The sequence below is a fragment of the Ips typographus genome, linkage group LG6 (genome assembly GCF_016097725.1).
Source record: "Ips typographus isolate SLU linkage group LG6, UJ_Ityp_2.0, whole genome shotgun sequence".
NCBI classification, from domain to species: Eukaryota; Metazoa; Arthropoda; class Insecta; order Coleoptera; family Curculionidae; genus Ips; species Ips typographus.
The window spans coordinates 7,204,985-7,223,032 of NC_138427.1; the positions used below are offsets into that span (position 1 = coordinate 7,204,985).

Below are 18,048 nucleotides of genomic sequence, written 5' to 3' on the forward strand. Positions count from 1 at the left end.
GACGGGACATGCACAATTTTTGTAATCAAGATACTTTGTTATAAAGTTATTGGAAATCAAAATAAATTTTTACGATTTGAGTTAAAACGACAAAGGCAGTACGCAACATTTTGCAATTTTTCTGAAAAACACAGTGTTCATTTTAAACTAATTTCCTATGCATAACAGGACAATAAAAAGCATTTTTCTACTCCTACAGGGATATTAGCTAGGGTTATCCGTTCTCTAAACTGTTAAGGAATTAACCAATATCCCTGTAGGAGTAGAAAATACCTATACTATTATCGACACTTGTAAGAAGCACTTCAAAGATCCACATCATTTATTTCCTACTTATAAGTTACACACAGTCACTGCTTACTGTGATTACAAAAAAAACTAACAAACAAATCGATTTGCACATAACTTCTCTTCAGAGATATTGTAAGCAGGATTCACTGAAGGACTTGTCAATGGTGCATTGTTGGTCTTGAAGACATGAAGTCAACATATTACAATGAATAAGTTTCTGAGTTGTTTGTCTAGTAATGCTGTTTTTTCAACAAACAACCTTCTTGAATGTGTTGCAAAATAGTTTTTCCACAAACTATGTACGCTGTTTTCACTACAAAAACTAAATCATGGTTGATTCCATTTTATCCACGCCACTGAATAAATATTTATTTCTTGCGAAATAGTGAAAAACAAACGGCAGCTCGTGATTTATTTCCGATAGAAGTAATTCGTATTTTGCAGCCGATGTAAAAACTACATCGGGTCAAAACGGCCCTATACGTTCGCTGCTGTCACCTTGATAGATTGTTGTTCTTGGGCGATCAACTTGTATTATGTATTTGAGAAAACTCAATTTATTTGATAAAAAGCCCGCGACCGACGGAACAATGGACGGGTTTGGTCTGAACGGCTTTTTGGCGTGACATTTTTAAAACGATAGACATTTTTTGACGGCTCAATTTAAACGAAAAAAGTCTGGTAATAACCCTGTACTGAATTCTTATCTGAGTATATCGTGCACGTGCAGGATATCTTCTTGAGAGCTTTTTTTACCAATCTTAACGGTATAATATCATTTTTATGCACTGTGAAAACAATAGAACAGCCGTTAACACTTTGAATAATTTTAAAGTGAAACCAACCAAATTTTCTTATAAATATTAATAATCTCCTTAATTAACTTTAATGCATTAACAGTGTAACCGTCACACACTCGAACCTTCATCCGTCATCTTGTAACTCAACTATACCGTGTGTCACCAATAAAAACATTTAAAAGAGGATGAATGTCTTCAGCTGTCACATTTCCAACCACTTAAACAATCTTTAAGACGTTTTTTTTTCTGTTATTTTCTTTGCTCAGTAGAAATACAGCTGGATTAAGCCGTTTCGGTTCTGAATCTTGATTAGTAGTTTATGTGCTTTTCCATAGGCCGAGGGATTAATTCTGACTTCGAGTCATGTATTTTAATTAGTAGAACGTTGAAAGTTGTATTATATTTACGACTTGCGTTTTAAAGCTGGGTTTTTACGGGCTGGTAAAAAGGGGCAGTTTCGTTAATGAATGCTCAAGGTACAAAAACCTAGAACTCTTCAAGAGTAAGGCAAAAAAATTAAAAGGCATTTATCTAGCCTCAGCTTAGGGGGCTGAAAGTGTTGAGTTTTATAAATGTGGCAAAAAATTGACAGATTGCTACAAAACAAGATGTTTACTTAACATTTCGGAGATGGCGCTTTACCCTTATAAATTAAAGGGGATGAAATCAAATTACCTTTTTAGAATACATTGCCAAAAAGGGAGAAGTCATACAACAAACATAGTGTGAATAGGCTTTGAATCATTTTTTAAACTACATTTTGAAGGTCACGTGACTATTTTTGACAGTGGTCTTTACTGTGTTTTAAGTTCAAAATGACATAATCAGTCACGTGACGAATCTCTAACCATTTCAGCTTCTACAACTGATTTATTTCAAACTGTTTTTTATCGTCACGTGATTGATTTTGACGTTTCAATCACGTGACGTGGCTCTTACAATTTGAGTTTTTACAAATACCTAAATTGGATTTAATATAATTTTCAACGTTTAAGTTATATTTTAAAAGTCACGTTATAGTTTTTGACAGGTTTTCAACTGGCTTTTACAATGTTGCAAGTTCAAAATTCCTTCTACAACTGTTTCCGTAAACTAAATTTTCAACGTATTTTTGAAATTGTCTAAATTTGGTTTGGTCACGTGCCTGTTTGACAGGTGTCAACTGGCCTTTACAGTGTTGCAAGCTCCAAATAATTGGATCATCAAAGTCACACGTGATGTCTCTTACAATTTTGAAATTGAATTTAATAGTATACCAAATTTTCAACAATTTGACTGCTTAAAAGTCATGTGACTAATTTTGCCAGGTGTCAACTTTGTTACAACTGTCTTAATTTCATTCAGTGTTTGTCAGGAATATAGAAAAAATTTAAAACTCTATATTTTTCAAAAAGTAACCAATATTACTGCAAAAAATACATATATTTGAAATTTTATGAGTTTTAGATTGCAGTTTGAATCCAGCTGTAGGTAAAGATTTAAAGATGTCAATTTTAAGTACAACTTAAGCTAAGTTGAAGTTTGAATGTGACAGATCAAGTGCAAAATAACACAGTCTAAACTAAACTTATCTAAGATGTCCTTAAACTCAACTTAGCAAATGTTGAGTAAACGGACATTATTAACTTAGTTGCTCTACAACAGGAATTTATTGCTGCTGCTGACATGAGAATTGGATGTATTTCAAATGTAAATTACACTTTTACCGTAATTATTTAAACTTAATCAGAAACGAAATCCGAGCTTAGGCTGGTAATTATTCCGACAAAGGTAATTACCAGCCCGCCTTTTTTTTATAAATTACTCCATTTACAAAAGACAAATAAGCCGGAACGGCAGCCGGCATAAAAAGAAGGAAAGTTGCTAGCTCTATTGAATTATTCATTGAACGCTTCAGTTTAAAAGACAATTTAGAAAAAAATCCATTACACCCACCTTTAATAAAAAAATGTTAATCTTGCAGTACTGGCATCGAAATCAAAATCCCGAATCTAGAAGGAGTTTTTATGATTCTTTAATATGCCGTCCCGTTTCTGGCTGGATAAGCCTAATTTACATTTAAAAAGCTAAACACAAAGCCGTCCCTTTAATCTTTCTTCTCGGAAACTTGGCAAATAACTCTGGATACCTGCCTTCCAGTTTTCGAATGGCAAAATAAAAATACCGCGCCGTTTCCATTGTGAATGCAAAACGAAATTAAATTGTTTTCAATTGATTCTTCTGAAGAATTTATTCGCTATGTTTATGTTGAATAACAAGTTCGACGTTAAGGCAACAAAGTAGAAATTGAATAAATTAATTTTACTGGAGGACTGAATCGATGCCAAAGTTAGCTTACTTTATGAAATTGGATTCTTTTCATTCGAGATTAAAAGATGTTTTGAACAGGTTTCAGTTGAGTAATAATGCTGTTTCCCTACTAATTTTGATTTTTAGTCAACATTGCGGTTTATTATTAACTTTTGTAAAAATTCCCAAACTCCCAAAAAATGGCTAGGTTAGGTTAGCTCTTCTAATTTTTGGGTTAGAACTTAGTATAATTCCAGCTTAAAGAACACAAGAAGTCACCAACTAAATGGGTTGTAAAGGAAAATCTTCATCATTATAGATACAACTGCCAAAAAGTTTGAGTGGTCAGTTCATTACATTTTCACAGAATCTGTACTCTACATGTCTGCTTTGGATGGTTTAAGTGTATTTTCAAGTAATAAACTGTATGTAAGTGCCATTAACTTAAGCTAGGTACAAGAAAACTATAATATCTCATACAATTATGTTTTTATGGGAAAAGTATCTATATCGTGCTTTGTTACTTAAGTAGTCTACCAAAATCTATATGTACAAATATTATGTTTGGTCAATTATTTAACACTATGTCCTCTATTCAAAGATATCATAAGCCATCTTCTCCAACCAGTACTAAAAAATATTGTAAAGTTTCTTATGTTTTTCGCGTTTCCAATTAAGTCCTGCTTTTCCCGAAAGGTTAGAATTATTTATAACTTACAAATACCGTTTAAACTGCAACTTTATGTTTACGTGCATTGAAAAAGAGGAAAATATCTCTATCTCTCGTCATACTCTTAATTTCCTTTTATCTTCATATTGCTGTTATGTAACAAATTTTTGTTTTGATCACATTTCCATACTAATGAAAGAGTTATCAGCACGGTAACATCCGTTATATCATTATTCCAGTTTTTGCCTATAATGGAGTTTGATAAAAAATGTATTGTATTTACTCAAGATCCCTTCTACAATTAAAGATGGAGATGATTTTTTGTGGTTGGATGCACTGAATATAGATATTTTTTGTTACAAGTAATATACCTAAATCAGTTAGTGTGGTGCTATTTATGATTCGTTGATAAGAGGGAGCAAGTGAGTAAAACACTGCCAGAAAGAAAGTTGTATTACAAATTGCTGTTTCTACATTAAACATCGTTCACAAGTTCAAACTCTCCTTAGACATTGTTTCATTAGATTCACATTTTTCTGATTTATACAGTTTTTGTTTTGTTGGAAGACTAATACATTGCCTTTCTTTGTATTGTTGGATATAATACTTTCTGTTGATCTGTCTCGTTGCGACTACCGGAAAGAATAAAATTTCAACGACAATCCATGGAATGCAATCCAATCCTCTTTAGTTGTACAAAACCCGACAACATCCACACAACCCTTCCGCCATCTTTCCGACCATTACAAAAAAAACCTGTTCTCTATTATGTAAACCTATATACTAATAGCCGACGTCAAGCCTCTTCCGGTTCGTACCTCCCGATTCTTTTTCGAGAATGCTAATTTTGAAAAGCCACAAAAGAACCACCGCACGGCCTGGAAACACCCCTTAACGTGTCCGATGCACACATATTCTTTAACAACCCCTTCAAAAGGGCATACGGACTGCACCGAGCTACTCCGAGCTGCTCCGACCTGGCCCACGGACGTGGATCAACAAGAGAAATAGTCAGCTAAAACGCGCTTTACACTTCAGTTTCAGTCTGTGCTCGGACGCTGTTTTAGTCGGTTAAGGCTGGTTTACATCGTAAAAAGCCGGGTGAGACTTACGAGATATTTGCTCATCTTGGATCATCAATTTTCTGGGGAAATCCAAACTGTTTTTCAAGTGTCAACTTTGTATTAGTGAGTGTCTCTAGTGACATCATCAAGTGCGTTATGCAATTTCAGTGTGGCTTCATCCCTTAAAAGTGAATTTTTATTTTGACGTTCCGAGGATTCTAAAGACGAAGATGTCTTCTTGGATTTTGTTAGTGCTTTCGACTTTGTATGCTTGCCAGGCTGGTTTGGCGGTCGGCGAGCAGGATATCGCTAGTCCATTGAGAGTCGCTCAGTGTAGAGCCACTTGCTTAGAAAAGGTAACTAATAAATCAAGACTAATGAGAATGTAAATAGTGGATAAAAGTGCCCTTAATCTTCTCTTGATTAGGATGTAACTCTAGTTTTTCAGCAGCTTTTGCTTTCTCCTTACATGGAAACGAGTGATGTTAAATCAGCCAGTCAGACATGTTTGCTGGCAATATCATTGAGTTTATTTATTTTATTGAACTTAATTAAGGACGTCTTTGTAGTTGTATTGGTTAATGACCTTAATCGGCATAGAGTTGTCTTTACCTGCGGAAAATAAAACAAAATATGTTTATAGGAAATGCTGCAGCTCATTAAATTTGTATAAAGATGCCGTTGCAACAGCGAAAAGTTAATTTCACCATGTTTGTTGCATAATGCATACCCTTAAATTTTGTAGTGTACTGTCAGTGTCATCCCCACTACCTAATTTAGTCAAAGAGTCGATATCACTTAACAGGAATATAAGTTGTAGATTTAAAATTCAGATTTGTAGATATCATAAAGTTTAATGCTGATGCGTTTCTTCAAGAAATCAAAGACAGTTTAGTTGATCTGTAACCTGTTTTACTACCCGAAAAAACTATCTATCCTCAAAACACTATTTTGAAACCTTTTGGAAAACATCGTAAACACCCTCACCAATAAATGCCATCCAGTACATTTCCGTCTCACAATTTCAGTCGTTTTATGAGGATTTCACTTCTAAATATACCTAAAGTACCAGCAGGTTAATGTGTGTGAAAAGCAGGATAGAAACAAATTCCAATATTATAATTCAAAAAGTGTGTGTACACACTGTGTAACATAATCATAGACAATAATTAAGAATTTGAATCTGGCATGAAGTAATAAAGGAAAAGAATTAATAAAGTGATTTGTCAAAACTATGATTGATTACTACAAAGTATATAGCGACATAATTTATGATTATTAAACTGCTGCATGTGCCGTGACAAATCTCTTCATTTTAACAGTGATTAAATTGTGCATAGTGTATGGTAAATTCCTCAAATGGGATTTTAATTATTGAACTTCTATTATGTTTTGTGTTTATTATTATTAATGCCTAACCACTGGAACTGAAAAATGTTTAGGATAATCTCCGGTATCCTGTGAATAGTCTGAAAATTTAATAAACCAATTGTGGTGAAATACTGCATTGAATTAATGTACTTTTGGTGCCAAGTGGGTCATGTTTGGAATAATTACTCTGAAAAATGTTATAACACCTCATGTTAAATGAAATGATAATTTTTAGCTAGTTAGCTCAAATTCGGGGATAATTAGCATGTTATTATTTGGCAAGTGAATGTGTGTAATATTATCTAATCCACAATATTAACGAAGAATGACAAGTTGAAATTACTACTACAACATATTACGAATTAAAAATTAATGCTTAAATTCAAGTTAACCAAAACTAATTAAAACCCAAAAATAGTCTCAGTGCCTAACTGTTCCTTACCAGTTTAAAACAAAGTCTGGAATGGACTGGTTAGGGACAGAAATTCTATGATCTAGGAACAGTAAAAACAGCAAATCCCAGGGGAAATTAATAAATAGCTTTTACACTTGTTCTAGTAAACCAAATATCTTCAGAAGTATTCAAAGTGCTAAACTTACTCTACCAGAAGTTTAAGCTGGCAGAAAAACTAAAAAAAATTAAACAAAAAATAATTAAATTAGCATACAGTGGCTAAATTTAACTTTTTTTTGTACAGATTTTAAAGGCAGAATCAAAATCTGTTTTGGAAAATTTAGGTTAGGTTAGGTTAGGTTAGGTTAGGTAAGGGTTGTAACAATTTTCTTAATGCAAAATATATTTCAGTCAAGATACATTGAAACCTTAAATTATTGAAAAAATGGATTCATGCTTTTCCAAAACTACTTACTACTACCCCATGTGGTATTTGACCAAAACTGACTAAGAAAACATGCAAAAACCATATAAGACATGCAATAATAAACATTTTCCACTTTTAATTTTTAAGTAAGGGGAAGCTAAAATGTTTCTCACATATTCTTACAATGCAAATTATACACGGCAATTAAGCCGTATGTATTTATTAAAATGTGATAATTATTGTGGGAAAATGCTGTCATGATATAAAACTTAGTTTAAAAAATTCTTAATTTATTCACGTTTTAAGGTCAGCAGACTAAGGGCTGTTGGTTTGAATACCGATCTATATTTAATCATCAAAGCAGTGTTTGGAACTTAATTATTATTATTGGAAAACTTCCATATTAGTGTGAAATGTTCATCAAAAATGAAGATCAAATGTGATGTATATGTGGGTGTGTATGGGTGTGAGTTTATCAAACGTGTTTCACGTATTTCCTGTATAAATAATGATACAAAGATAATGTTTTCAGCGCCCTTTTATCGTTGGCTCTAAAAGCAATTCCCTGTGGTTTGCTGACATGATTAACTATCATCCTGGACGGAATCCGAAAAGGAACATGAAAAGCAAAATCAATTAACCCCTCTAGAGGAACATGACCGTTCTGGTAACAAGATCACTTCCGTTCATCAAGAACACAGCACCTGATGCTTTCTTTCAACGAAATGATTCAGCAACGACAGTCACGAAGAGGCTTTAAGATCGCATCTCCGGGTTAGAGCAGAAGAGATCAGAGATACGAAACACAGTCACAAAACCGGGTTGATAGCGCTTCGGTGCACGATTCGGCGTTAAATGTTAGGTTAGATTTCAAATAACAATTGGAGTGGTAACGAGAGATATTTCATCGCGAGCACAACGCTCGGTATTAAAGATCCCGTTGTCCCGCCTGTTCGTGGGATTTATTTATTTGGATCTGTTTTTGAGATATTGAACTTTGACCGCACTGCAATACCGTCGATTAAGTTGTTACGATTACCTTCGAGGTATTCAGTCAGGTTCTTTTAAATCATGAACTAAAAAACTTTGGCATTTCATGCAGACCCAGTGATCATCAAATTTCTTATTAGAATTAAAAAAAGTAGGAAGGATTACAGGACAAAAACTTCGCCAATTTTAAATTAATAATTCAACGGTCTGCACGATTTTGATGAGGGTTTTTTTGTACAACTTTTTACCATTCTCTTAAGCAAATTGAAGTTCCCGATTAATCTAATTCTAATTCCTCCCCGCAGGTCTGATCAAATTAAATTTAGAAAAGCTAATTTATTTTTTTTTTGACCGACCCGGTTCATCCATCCGGGTCAACATTAAACGCCGATTCAATTTTTTTTCTGGCAGCTAATACGGTTCCACCTAAATCGCAAATTCGCTCTTGCATCTAACAACCACCGCCAGTTAAGTTGGGTACCTTTCAAGGTACCTCAGGCTATGCCTTCAATTAACTACCAGGTAAAAAAATGGCCCTGTACCTTATTGAATTGCGGTTATAAAGTAGGTTTTTTACGGTTTCTATCAACTCCAAGAGTTATTTAAGAAATTCGTTTTTAAATTTTGGAGCTAAATTGAGGTGTTATACAGGCAGAAACTTATGTAACCGGGTAGAGCTACTTTGTGATGTGCTTTATCCAGCCAGTTTCTTTGAGTTTACACTTTGAACAAAAAATTGCAGGTGTTTTGTTGAAAGTACCTGATGATATTCAATTAAAAAGTGCATTAGGCATGAGTATTAGTTTTTTTGTTCAATTTTTTAAAATAGGTTAACATTTTGTTCTTGGACGTCTTCTGTCACTATATCCGTGGGTAATGTTACTTGTTCTCTTTCGTTTAACTGTACCCGAGACTGTACCATTTTCCATGCATTCAACAAATACATGCTATATCAAAAACCCTGCAAAATCTCTGATGGATTCAAAGTTAGCAAAGTATCAAATTTTGAGGCTCCCATCAGGTTCAAATACTTATGAAATGAAAATTATTGTGATTGACTGTTTTTGGTCATTCTATATGCAATTGGTCAGATAGAATTTTTTGCTCAAGACCACTGGAAAGAGGAGCTCAAGACAGTTAATTTTAGTAGTTCAACCTCCCTGAACTCACAAAAATAACCCAGTTACATGGTGCTTAAATTTCAAACCACAATTTTATTCACTAATCTCTGGAAGTTTTAAGCAAATTTCAATTAGACCCATAAATTTACTGATAAAATTGATAAATTTTCCTGTCACACTTAATTTTACTTTACCTTACCGGTAAATTTACGCCCATCACTATTTCAAACATTTTATTGAACAGTACTAGGTAAACGTCATCTCCATTATTGGAATTTGATATATTGAGTTTTTACTGATTTTAAGATCAACTCGCGGAATATTAGAGTTTGGTTTATATTGTAAAAGATAGAAAAAATTCACAAATTTTTAAATTGTAGAAATTTAGTCAGGAATTCAGTTCAAAAAAATATATTATTTTTTGGTTTTACTTCAGGGTTTTGAAGTATCTCTTGTAGAACCTTACGCCGTTCCTGTATTATATCTGTCCAACACAACCAAAGCTATTTCAAGCTTTAATAACCAAATTAACCGCGGAATGGCATAAATAAACGACGAGTGGGGATAATCGTCCAGCGGAGCGGCTAACACGTTCAAAATGTTTGCATGTCCGCGCGAACTGCTTTTGTAAACTCGGCTTAAAAGCTCGTTAAATAGAAGAGAAGCACAAACACACAAACACAGAGACACAGACGAAAAAAGCAGGGAATATATTATTTTCCTCAGTCGGGAATCTCGTTTCCCACGTCCGAAAAACTGCGGATCCTCCTGAAGCTAAATTAACTTCTTCAATCGGCCGTTTCCGAGTTAACCGTTCCGCTAATGCGGTTTTCGGAGCGCGGCGTATTTTAATTGCTAATCTAGCTTCTTTCGTCGCCAACAAAAGAAAATTGAATAGTACAAAAGCAATAGCTGGGACAGTTATTTCTGGCACGTTTAATCTTACCCGCGAAACGTGGAGCGCCTTTTGTGAGGGGCGGTTGTAATGGCGTCGCGAAAGGGGAAAACGGTTCGGGACGTCCTTAGAAGTGTTTGCGATGTAAAAGATAGGGTGCATGTATATAGTGCAAGAACACCAACTTCACAGGGAACTTTAAAGTTAATTTACATTAAAGCAAGAGAGAACTACTCGGCTACGTGCAAGAACGACTTTTTAGTGTTTCACCGCGGAATCGTCATGTCTTCTAGTTTCATTTGCGGAAGTTCAATTTCCATCTTTTTCTTCCAGAACTGTTACTCATTTACAAAAGGAATTTAAATCTTTAAAAGAGAACTCATGAAAACGAGGTGAAAAGTGTTACTGTAAATGGCCTAAAGTAGTGAATGCGACCAATCTCAACTATACTTTAGCAAAAAATGTTTTAATCATAAACTCGGAAAAGTAAAAAGTTGTTTTCATTGGGTTCATTGGTTACTTTTGTGAAAATCAAAAGAATAGACTATGGAGAAAGAACAGAAATATTCAATAACTAGATTGTCAAATGAGGTAACAAAAATAATAGAGTTTTATTTTTTAGAGTGTTCCTAAAAAAGAAAACTTTGTTAAACAAATGGTTAGAACCGAATTGATAATGATAAACAGGATATGAAGTCGATACAGAATAGAGTTATCAAGACATCTACACTATATGTAAAAAATTTCATAGCAATTTAGTATTTTTCTGCATTTCAATGCTGTATTCAATATCTCGGTAAAATGAAGAGCTAGAGAGGCCAGTTTTGGCGCATTTTGTAGTTTTTTTCTAATGGCGTTTTAGTGGTCTATAAGAGTTTAAATAAAAAAGTTACAATAAATCAAAAATTGAAAAAATGACATTTTTGCAAAAAGTACAATTTTGGCAATTTTTTATTTTGATTCAGGAAGGTTCCAATGCACACCAAAGGGCATATTTATATCAAAGGACCATAAATTAAGTTAGATAAGTACAAAAAAAAAACACTTTAAAATTTATCATTTTTCAAAAAATGTATAGCTATTAGGGGGGGTATAGCTATTAGGGGTCTTTTTTTACTACTTTTTTAAATTCAATATCTCGGTAACATGAAGAGCTAGAGAGGCCAGTTTTGGCTCATTATTTTTTCTGCTTTATTATTTGCTTTTGTTTATACTTCCTCTAACATTGAATGGAATATTTTGAACAAACACTACTCGTTATATAACCTATAATTTATTTCATATTCTTCTGAGTTAAACATTATTTCTCTATTAGCAAAACAGTTTGTTGAGCATAATTTCTGTGAAGAAGTCAGGCAAAGTTTTTGGCAAACATCCAAGTTGGACTTAATACTGGATGGACCAAACAGTGTGATAAACATAGTCTTTTAAGTGTGTTTGTTTCGAAGTTAAAGTTGAAAAGTGGCAAACGTATAAAACATTCGAACTCGTAGAGTAATAAAGAAACTTTTCAACATGTGGAGTCCTAATAAAGTTAGCAACAACAAACAACTACATATGTTTATTCTAAGCTACGGTCGTCTCGGGCATTGTGTTTTCTGTAAGGTCTTTCTAGAATGAATGGCCTATTGTGGTATGCAAAATATAACACATTGTTTCCAGCTGCCCACGTCGCCTCTTTAATATGGCTCGTTCACGTACTTTTTTTCTGTTGATTGAATCCATAACTCCTAGTGTGTGTGTGTGTGGAGCCATTGCAGTGACCCACTGTAATTTTCTAATTAACTTCAACGTACAGACAGATAATAAAACATTCGGTCAGTGACAGGCGGGCGCTAATAAAACCGTAATAACGGCTGATAATAATCAAATAAAATGCAAATAACGAGAAAAAATCATAAAGGCTAACAGGAACATATATCATAAAGAAGAGCCCATTTGGTCTCAGCTATTTGTATGGTCGTGCCTGTGTGCACATTCAACGTGGCATTAATATATTTTATATTATCCCGGCCATAAGAAAATGGTCGGTCGTGTAAACCGTCGCCCTAATGAATTCGCAACCAGCTGTGAGACATTTTTGTGCATCAGACGTCGGGATGGGATACGTAGCCACACATAAATACGGGACCAGAAAGACACAAAGAAATCACGGATCGTAAGTCGTCGGCCCACGCCAGTCCGGACAAATTTGTGTTAATGCAAATTGGTTTTTTCGGCGAGAATCGGGGAAAATGTACAATGGTCGTGTCCGCCATTTGTCACGAGGTTAACATCGAAGTCTAACGAATCGACACGCGATGAAACAGGACACATAATGACCAAACCAGAATATCGGCCAGATGTCACTCAAAAACACGAAAATCTTGTTACCGTCAGTTATTTTCAAAAAATCACTGAAAATTTACTAATAAATGCAAACTAGAGCAAATTTGATAAATGTCCATGTAAATGTGTATTTGACATAGTTAGTATCAACATTTTACTAAAAATTAGACACTAAATTGTGAGAGGCCTGTTATGTTATAATAATATGACAATTTAAAATTCAGAATTTTCCAGAAAGTTACTAGTGTGAACTTCTTATGCCTTTTGGCACTATTGTTGTAAATTTTGAAAAAAATTAGCCGAGAGGGAGTTTTGAGTAACTTTACCACACTAGGGCGCAAATAAAAAATTATATTGAATCAATCTTGTTTCCATTTGTTAGCCACTGGTAAAGTTGATTCTCACTTAATCATTTTTAAGTTTAACCACCACTTTTTCTAGAGCTTCTGTTAATTCAATGTGCCAAAAAGTTGTGTTTTACCAAAAAACGAGAAAATGACAATGTACTAGTATTTATACTCACTTTTATAAGTGAATAAATCCTGTGAGGCGTTTATGAAGTAGCTAAGTAAGTTAAGTTAGTTTCTGACACTAACAAATAGATTCTAACAATGCCAAATAGTTTCTACCATTGCTAAATAAATTCTGGCATTGCAAGAAACATTTCATACATCAATAACATTACTATGTACTACTAGTTGATAAGCCAAGACAGAACGTCGGATTAAAGTAAAAATAATTTCAAAAACAGGTTTGAATCAAAACTGAGTCAAAAAACTGACTTGGTTGATGATGGCAATACCAGAAACCCAGAAACTACCTGGCATTGTCCAAACAAATCTGACAATGGCCAGAAAGTAATTGACATTGTTAGAAACTTTCTCGCAATGCCAGAGAAAAATTTACAGAGTCAATTAGATTCACCGTCAACTTGGTTGAAAGGGGAGCTTTTTTATATAAAAATAATGGGAAAAATGTAATATACAGTGTAGTGATCTAAAAAAATGCCAAAAATAACCAACCCAAGTCTCTAAAAATTAAGAGTTTGAAAAGTGGTACATAACTGGAAGAAAATTGGTTAGGATATGTTCCCAAAACAATAATTTTGTGTAGTTATTCTTCTCCACCTATTATGTAAGTAGAAATATTTCACAGTGTTTTTGAAAGAGCTTTAAAAGTAATTTGCACAAATAAAATTTAATCTTATGACTTGTCTAAACTAAACAGTATTCCGAAAGCTTGCTTTGGAGCTTAATCTTGAAGTGAAACTTAATAAAATACAGCATCAGAACGTCGTGTTGCAAATCGTACTGGCGCCATTAAACTCAACAATTACTTTTAGAGAACCATTTATCTTCTGTTCGGTTTGTGTTTATACCAAGTCGTTCTATAGAGTGGAGTTCTCGGTGGAGTTCCATATCGACATTTTATTTGCCTCAACAGTAAATTAGACACTTCCGCAACGAATTTGCGTATTCAAACAACCGCCGAGCCGCTTCCGACGTTTAGAACGAGCCGACTCCATCAACTTGTATAACGATAATTGGCTGATTTTCATTGGGGGCCAAACTTTTACCAGCCGTCAAATCTTAACTAATTTGGAAAAGAGTTGAGCGAAATGGTGGGCAATCAATCAAAGTCGGAACGTATCTGTTGCTGTGTGTAACAGATACGTTTACGAAACAACGTAATTAACGGAAAAAATTTAATATCTCGACAAAGAAAATGAGAATTACTTGACCAAGAAGATTACTTCATGTTTGCATTTCCCTCTATACGAACTGGTATAAATGTAGCCACATAAACCTTATGAAAAATGTATGTGAGAAACCCAGTTTGGCCGAGACTCGTTAAGTAAATAGAACGTCGGCAAATGTTGATCACTTTATTAACTTGAAAATCCCCACCCGACAAAGACTAATTCGATTAATCAATTCGACGGAGAGATTCTCAGACTCGAGGATAAATACCTTTACGAGTTAACGTATTAGAGAAAATTCCCCGTGTCTTCCTCGTCGGCTCATTAAAAATGTATTACTGCCAGATCGTTTTATACATATAGTAATAAGCCGGTATAAAATTCTCATTAATTTAACATTAGTTTTAGAGCATTAAAATTTAAAATCAATTTGAACAGAACGGCTGCGGCCCGGGAGCATCAATCCGAGGAGGGCAATCATTGGAAACGTTTCTAAAAATGACCGTTTCCGATAGAGGCGTGCCATTAAACTGAATGAACATTATCTCACATCCAAATCTTGACAAAAACATAACTCAATTTTTCAAGAATGCTGCTTCTAAATTCAAAACAAATTGAAATATAAAACGGTTCTCGATCTGGACTCGAGTTTTTTGATGGCCCGCGAGTCGTTTTTTGTTCCGGCAAAGTTTACACTCGATGACTTGCCTAATTCGGTTTTCAAGGTAATTGTTTGTGAGGACCTTTGTGTTATGGCCGCCAGAGGTGACTTGTCAGAATTTGTTAATAAAGCTCGGTTTCATGATGATCTGTCCCCGGGTCGCGGATCGTCATCGGTACGTCCTCCGGGAGGGTCTCCGATCTTCTTTTTCGTGGTTAACCTGAGGCGTCTTTTTGGTTGCGTTCATGTTTTTTTCGGTTTGAAACCAGATATGGGATTAATTGAAAAAGCTTTGCGGCAGATGGGCACCCACTGAAACATTAATGCTAATGACAAAATGATTATTTATTGGCATCAGTGTTTTAAAGACATTAAAACTGAACAGGTTTTACTGTCTGTTAATTTACTATTCAAAATTAACCTCCCAGAGATCTTGTTACATCAACATGTTTTGCTAATGTAGAGGTAGATTTATTAGATGTCCTAATGTTTGATCGAATATTGGATCATCGTTTATGTCAATAAAATTGAGGTATAGCTGGTTTCCCCATCTGACACATCCTTATCATCCAAAGAGACAGAGAGTCTAAAAAAGTGGGTTTATGCTCACCTAAGACCTAATATCAACAAATTTTCTTCTTCGTCAAAATTAATTTTGATCAAAGTAATAGTACCAATCTTATTAGAACCTTATAACTTAAAAAGTCAGAAAAAATCCAGAAAACGGTACACACACACGAAGCATCAAAAACCAAATAACGAGATAGGAGTATAGGTAGGAGAAGTTATAGTTATATCACAAAAAACCGAAAAATATGTCAGTTGTTAACACCATTAAACTCAAAAGTCCTTCGAAAATCATCTGATGATAGAAAATATAATTTCTATTTGGTTAAACTTAGTTATTAGGTAAAAACATAAACGATAACGTCGATAAACGACAAAGAAATTTCCTACTGACCCTAGAAAAGTGTAATTGTTAGCAAGAATTTGTTCAATGGAATGGTTAACCACAAAACAAGTCATATCTAGTAAAAATACATCAACTGTAAGATTCCATTTCTCTAAACATAAGTTATCATCGTCACTGATTTCAATATTGGCAAATGCCATCACTACACCTGGTTGTGGAAGCAGAAGTACTGAAATCTCCAGAAACAAACTACTCCAGGACACCCCAATAAGAGTACAGAAAACTACATAGTCAAATATTGACAGAACTTGAAGTACCAGAAAAACCATTTAGTATCCAGCAGTGTGCATAGGTACAAGTGAAAATTGCTATACAAAAGAAGAAAGGAATAATTTTGTTATAAACCTAATCAGTATGTCAACCGTATTCCAGGCAGAAATAACAGCAATAACAAACCTTGGCCAAAGAAATGATAAGTAAGTCGTATCAAAACAATTAAACCCACAGTGTGTCTGGAGGTATTAAATACACTAAAGTCTGTTGAAAATGTTTCAAAAACCGATCAAGAATTCATAGAGACCCTGGTATTAAACAAAATGGACCTTCTTCGCACAACAAGATACCAAAACAATGAAAGAAAATAAAATTGCAGACTGACTAAGAAAAGAGCAAAAGATATTTTGCACTTTACTGGGAACTGAAGAAGCCGGTAAGCCTAACCACCAACATCAAGTTGGAAGAACTACCAAATCCAGAATCTAGAATGTGCAGTAGAGAATGAAATACTTCAGAGGCTCTTCAGGGAACCAGATATCTCTTTTTTGAGACACTCACGTTGGAACAAATAAGAGATGATATAGCAGGATTGGAATTGTTTGGCAAGTTAGGATTATTATTAAAACTACCAGGAAAGTACAAAGAGTAACTTTTAGTGCCAGTAAAGTGAAGATCTTTGTAGCAAAATTATGTTTGATGTTTTATTGGCTAATATATATTCGATAAGTAAAATTTTGGATAAAATCTTAATTGAAATAAAGTATCCTATTATATTTGTTAATCTGCACATAGTAATTATTATTGTTCTTTTTTTAATATCGCTTTTTTATTTCAGGTAAGACCCAGCATAATTCCTGCTGTTTAGTCAAAAGTTTTAAGGGTGAGTCGTTTTTGTTTCAACATTCATAACCTCCGTACATGAAACATTTATTTTAAATATGTTCTTTAAAGTCTCTACAGAGACAGAACAATCCATCCACTCAACTAATATTTAATTGAATTTAATATTTTATACATTCTTGAAATAACAAGAGACGTTGAAGGTAGAAATGAGCCGCTTTTAAATAAATATTTGCCAGGGCCACGTTTGCCGTGGCTTCGGCTTTAAAAGTTCCCGAGTTTCCGACATTTATTTTTCGACTTTTCGTTCTTTTTTTTTTTCGTTTCAACTCTGCCGCTTTTGTCTTTGCTCGCGAGCGGACCGCCGATTGTTTGAACCAGCTCGAGAACCAGGACAGTTCTATTTGCTTATGTGCATGCGAGCTTTGTGGTAATTGTCCGGTAAAAATGGAAAAAACCTTCTAAGAACTGTTTACAAAAAACGAATAGTGGTTGAGCTTTACTATAAAGCGCCCCAAATTAGGACACGGTTCGTGATATAATTATTCTAATTTATCGAAGAGATAATCAGAGGGCACCACCGAAACCGTCGGTCCCAAAAATCTTCTCTTAGTATTTCCGTCTAATAACTATAATCAGTCGGTGATATGGTCCCGCTTTTATCGGATATCTGGGAGTCTAATAAAGGTAAAAGCACTTGTTACAGTTAAAACGCTATCAAGATCCGAGGAGTTTCAGTTGTAGCCCGAGGCCCCTCATTTCATCGAGGAATGTCTAATTTGGAAGTCGGGCTGCCACATTTTACAATTATCTTTTATTGCCTCCCTGTACGATTCTTCTATAAAGTAACTACTCTTAGCAATAAAACGATATTATTGATTCGGTACCAACTCAACACAAACTGTTTCGAAAGACTAGCGCGCGTGTGGTCCGTCACCGAACGAACCAGCAAGAGCAAAAACGTTTCGGCAATCTATTTTCAGAATGGGTTTCATTCATTTCTTTCCTCAACAATTTTA

General features: G+C 34.4%; 1 protein-coding gene across 1 annotated transcript in view; it reads left to right on the top strand.

The window, feature by feature from the left end:
* The first annotated feature begins 5,072 nt into the window (after positions 1 to 5,072).
* LOC145731087 (uncharacterized) overlaps positions 5,073 to 18,048 on the top strand; it is a 60,423-nt gene continuing 47,447 nt past the window's right edge. Inside the window, exon 1 of the mRNA XM_081982677.1 lies at positions 5,073 to 5,470. Within this exon, the coding sequence (XP_081838803.1) occupies positions 5,345 to 5,470 (126 nt within the window). The 5' untranslated portion in view covers positions 5,073 to 5,344. The remainder of the gene's footprint in view (positions 5,471 to 18,048) is intronic.